This window comes from Triticum dicoccoides, chromosome 6B, assembly GCF_002162155.2.
Source record: "Triticum dicoccoides isolate Atlit2015 ecotype Zavitan chromosome 6B, WEW_v2.0, whole genome shotgun sequence".
NCBI classification, from domain to species: domain Eukaryota; kingdom Viridiplantae; phylum Streptophyta; class Magnoliopsida; order Poales; family Poaceae; genus Triticum; species Triticum dicoccoides.
In genome coordinates, this window is record NC_041391.1 from 402858161 (window position 1) to 402862410 (window position 4250).

Consider the following 4250-nt stretch of genomic DNA (forward strand, 5'->3'; position numbering starts at 1 on the left):
CATATACGAGTGGGAATTTTTCATTATAGTACTTGGCTTGTATATTCCAATGATGGGCTTCCTCAAAATGCCCTAGGTCTTCGTGAGCAAGTAAGTTGGATGCACACCCACTTAGTTTCTTTTGTTGAGCTTTCATACATTTATAGCTCTAGTGCATCCGCTGCATGGCAATCCCTAATCCTCATGTTGACATCAATTGATGGGCATCTCCATAGCCCGTTGATTAGCCTCGTCAATGTGAGATTTTCTCCTTTTTTGTCTTCTCCACACAACCTCCATCATCATATTCTATTTCACCCATAGTGCTATATCCATGGCTTACGCTCATGTATTGCGTGAGAGTAGAAAAAAGCTGAAGCGCGTTAAAAACTATGAACCAATTGCTTGGCTGAAACCGGGGTTGTGCATGATGGGAGTATTTTGTGTGACAAAAATGAAACATAGCCTAACTATATGATTTTGTAGGGATAAGCTTTCTTTGGCCATGATATTTTGAGAAGACATGATTGCTTTGTTAGTATGTTTGAAGTATTATTACTCTTATGTCAATATGAACTTTTATCTTGAATTATTTGGATCTGAACATTCATGCCACAATAAAGAAAATTACATTGAGAATTATGCTAGGTAGCATTCCACATCAAAAATTCTGTTTTTATCATTTACCTATTCGAGGACGAGCAGGAATTAAGCTTGGGGATGCTTGATACGTCTGCAACGTATCTATAATTTTTTATTATTCCATGCTATTATATTACATGTTTTGGATATTTATAGGCTTTACTATACACTTTTATATTATTTTTTGAAGCTCCGATCAGTGAGGAAGCTCTCTGTTCAGTGAGGAAGCTCCGATCGGTGGGCAGTAGCCACCTGAAGCTTTCTGTTGCCATGCTGAATTCACCAGCCCCGTGTACATCAAATTTAGAGTTAACCGAATTTAGCCTTTCAGAACTAGAGATTCGCTGCAGTAGTTCCCCAGAAAGAGCCGGTCATACAAGTGGTCTGACTCTGACAGAACAACGTGACTGTAGACATTCTCAGTGCTCACCCTTCATCAGAAAGAAAAAAAAAGAAAGATAAGATAGGGACAAATGTTTATTTCCCTTAAAAGTTCTAGAAGGAAATAAAATGAAATCGGAGCGTCAAAAGAACAAAGAACGAAACCAAAGGGTACAAAAAAAGGAAGAGATGAATCTTTGTTGACATGTAGAGTAAATTGCAGTGACCTTCAGAAGTTGAGATTAACCGAGAATGCTACAGTACATAACGTAGGCTAAGAGAAGCCAATCGGCATGGCATCTCTACTCTCTAGTAGTGGTGGTGGACTGGTGGCGGTGGTGGTGGTGACCTTTACGTACATCCAAGATACATCACTCTAATACTCTACTAGTTATACACCATACACAGCTAGTTATACGCAACCCCAATCGTACGTACTTACACAATCCTACGCGTAGATGGCATAGCGCATGCTCTCGCGCACCATGAGGTGGCTGACCTCGTCGGCCCGTGGCCGCCATACGCTCGCCGCCCAGGCTTCCTCCGTCGGCAGGTCCTCGCCGTCGAAGCGGACGGCGCACGCTAGTGCCAGGAGCGCCCTGGCCAGGGCGCCGCCCACGCTCGGCGCCACCGCCGCGGCGGCGCCGGCATCGCCGAGGCCGAGCGCGCTCTCGTCCACCACCCGCGCCGTAGACCTCCTCCCCCTGCGCCGCCGCCACCGCAGGCCCTGCCGGACGAGCGCCACCACGTCGCCCCACATGTCGACCGCCGGCAAGAAGCTAGACACGGGCGGCACAGCAGTATGGAATGTACTGATCACACGTACGTACGTGCGCGGCCTGTCCTCGAACTCTCACCACCAGAGCTTGGCGGGGACACGGCAGCCGAAGCACATCCTTACGTGCACGCACACTCTTGTGGATCACACGGCTCGCACCACGCCCATGGATCCTCCCGTGCTTGGAGCGACCAGCTGCGTCGTCCACACACACAGCATCTCGGTGGGGGTTGTGGCAGATCACAGGTATGGTATATATGCGCGCTGGTCCGAGGGAACTAGAAGGGAGCAGAGGTGGGAGATGGTGGAAGCACGCAGGGATCACGATGGTTTATATGGAGGGAGGAAGAGGAGACAGTCGGAAGAAGATGATGGTGGTGGGGAGAGGGGAGCACTCAACGGCACGTACTAGTGGGGGTGGATTCCGCTGTGCGCCTCTGTGGTGCTGGTGGTGCTTGTTTCTTTCCTTCACCGTGTGCGAGTGTGACGGGGAGACGCAAGCCAAACCCAAACTAACGCTGTGCTCTGTGCATGGAAGCAATTCCCCCCCTTCTTTCTTAGAGATAAATGTTTCCTATATACTGTAGATGTTGTTTGCTTACGGCATAATAACGTCACCGGTGTTTTCCTATAAACTTCGTTCGCAAGTCGACTAAGGAAAGCCTTCCTCCCCTCAATCTTCACCGGCGAGTTTATGGATTCGCCTCCACTCCGCCTGCCGCTCTGGCGGCGGTGGCGGGAAGGGGATTTCTGGTGCCTCGAATCCGGCTAGTAGATAGGTAGCGGTTTAGTCCTCACAGGGACGCGTTTGGACGGATGGCGGCACTTCCTCTCCGAGTCAGTCTTCCGGATTTCGGTCCTCCTCAAGTTCGTCCGCTGGGACGGATTAGACGAAGTTTCGGCATAGATTCCTGCCAGCTCCTCAGGTCGGTGAGGTTAGGGTTTCTCGTCGTGCATACACAACGGCGATATTTGGTGTCAGTTTCTTCAGATCTATTCAAGGATTCAAAGGCGACGTGTGCGGCTCTGGGGCGCTGGTCCTTAAGGGCACGTGCACGAAGACTTCCCGACTATCATTGACAAGGTCAGGCCGGCTCCGGTACGGACGCAGTGACAATGGTGCGTTGGCTGCTCGTTCCGGCGGCGGCAATGGTCACTCAGTGGTCCATGAACCTTGATGTAATTTTTATTATGTTTGAGGTGTTTTATACTTCCGATGAATCTTTATAATAGATTTGATTCGTCAAAAAGAAAGAAAAACGTATAACTCCATCCTCCGGACTAGAGTGGGAAATATATGAGTAAATCACTAGCATGGCATTAACACAAATAAACGCATATTGATATTCAGTTAAGCAAGCACATACTACGCTAATTGCAGAAAGATGTACGTATAACGGATAGCATGGCTAAAACAGTAGAAGCGGGATAAACGAGTTATACCCTCCAATAGGCCATGCAGAGGCCGCGGCGGCGGTGGCGGCAGCATCATCCTCGGCGACCTTCGCTTCCCAAAAACTTCGCACACTTATATAGGAGCAGTCGCGTGGAGAGACGTGGGTCGAGCGATCCAACGTCTCAGATCGTGGCTCAGCTGTCAGAAAACTCTCCGTTACTGACGAGGCGGGCGGCGGAGGAAGAGTGCGCGAGGGCCTCTTCCATCAGTGGGCATTGGTCTAGGTGGCGACTCTGGCGGCCATGCGGATCAGATGACGCCATGGACATATTATCATGGGCGTCGACCCGCTGGCTCTGCCGTACTTGCCGGGGAGGGGACTGCACCGTTGGTGCAGCACCCATAGTTCGCTCGTCAGCCTTCCGTACTGGCATCGTTGACTGCCACTGAGAGGGCCCCGACAGCCGCGTCCCATCGTTGTTGGCGAAACCCACGAGGCTCTGGATGGTGTCAACCCACTCATCCATCTTCTTCGGAGCCGGAGGAAAGTTCAACAATAGCTCCACCCGCGCCAGCACCTCCGCCGGTGACGTGGGCATGACTGGGCACAAGGATTGAGAGGTGGGTCGACTTCTACACGAGGCAGAAGGAGCTCGATCTCTGTCCTACTGACACGGTCGATGCTCGCCATCAGTTTGACGTGGCGGGCAGGCCATGTGTACCATGAGAATGGTGCACATGCTCCTTACCCGGCGGTTGGCCAGGGTTGACATCATTGCGGGGAAGCATCTCGTGTCCATCTTGCGATGGCCTCGGCGCGCGTCCCGCCACTCCGTCCTTCTTGGACCCTGCGGCGTCGTCCTTGGACATAGCCGCATTGACCTTGTGAACCGCGGCGCCGCCTTTCGATGTAGCAACACGTGGGTCGTGGCTTCCGGCGGAGCAAGTACGACTCTTGTCGCCGGAAGGGGTGGGGAGCGCTCGCCACCGGTCCCGCCCGCCGGAGGCGTCTAGACCGGCATCTTGGAGCCCGACGGTGGGACCCGACGGTGAACCCACCGTCGCGTTCTTCTT

General features: G+C 51.9%; 1 protein-coding gene across 1 annotated transcript; it reads right to left on the reverse strand.

Moving 5' to 3' along the window:
• Positions 1 to 1174: 1174 nt before the first annotated feature.
• Positions 1175 to 2161, reverse strand: LOC119325989. The gene has a single exon (XM_037599704.1). It carries the CDS (start codon positions 1760 to 1762, stop codon positions 1451 to 1453), a length of 312 nt encoding a protein of 103 aa, XP_037455601.1. The 5' UTR covers positions 1763 to 2161; the 3' UTR covers positions 1175 to 1450.
• Between the last annotated feature and the right edge of the window lie 2089 nt (positions 2162 to 4250).

Bases quoted from the DNA above. Each gene is read 5' to 3' on its own strand.
- LOC119325989 (XM_037599704.1), bottom strand. From the start codon at position 1,762: ATGTGGGGCGACGTGGTGGCGCTCGTCCGGCAGGGCCTGCGGTGGCGG.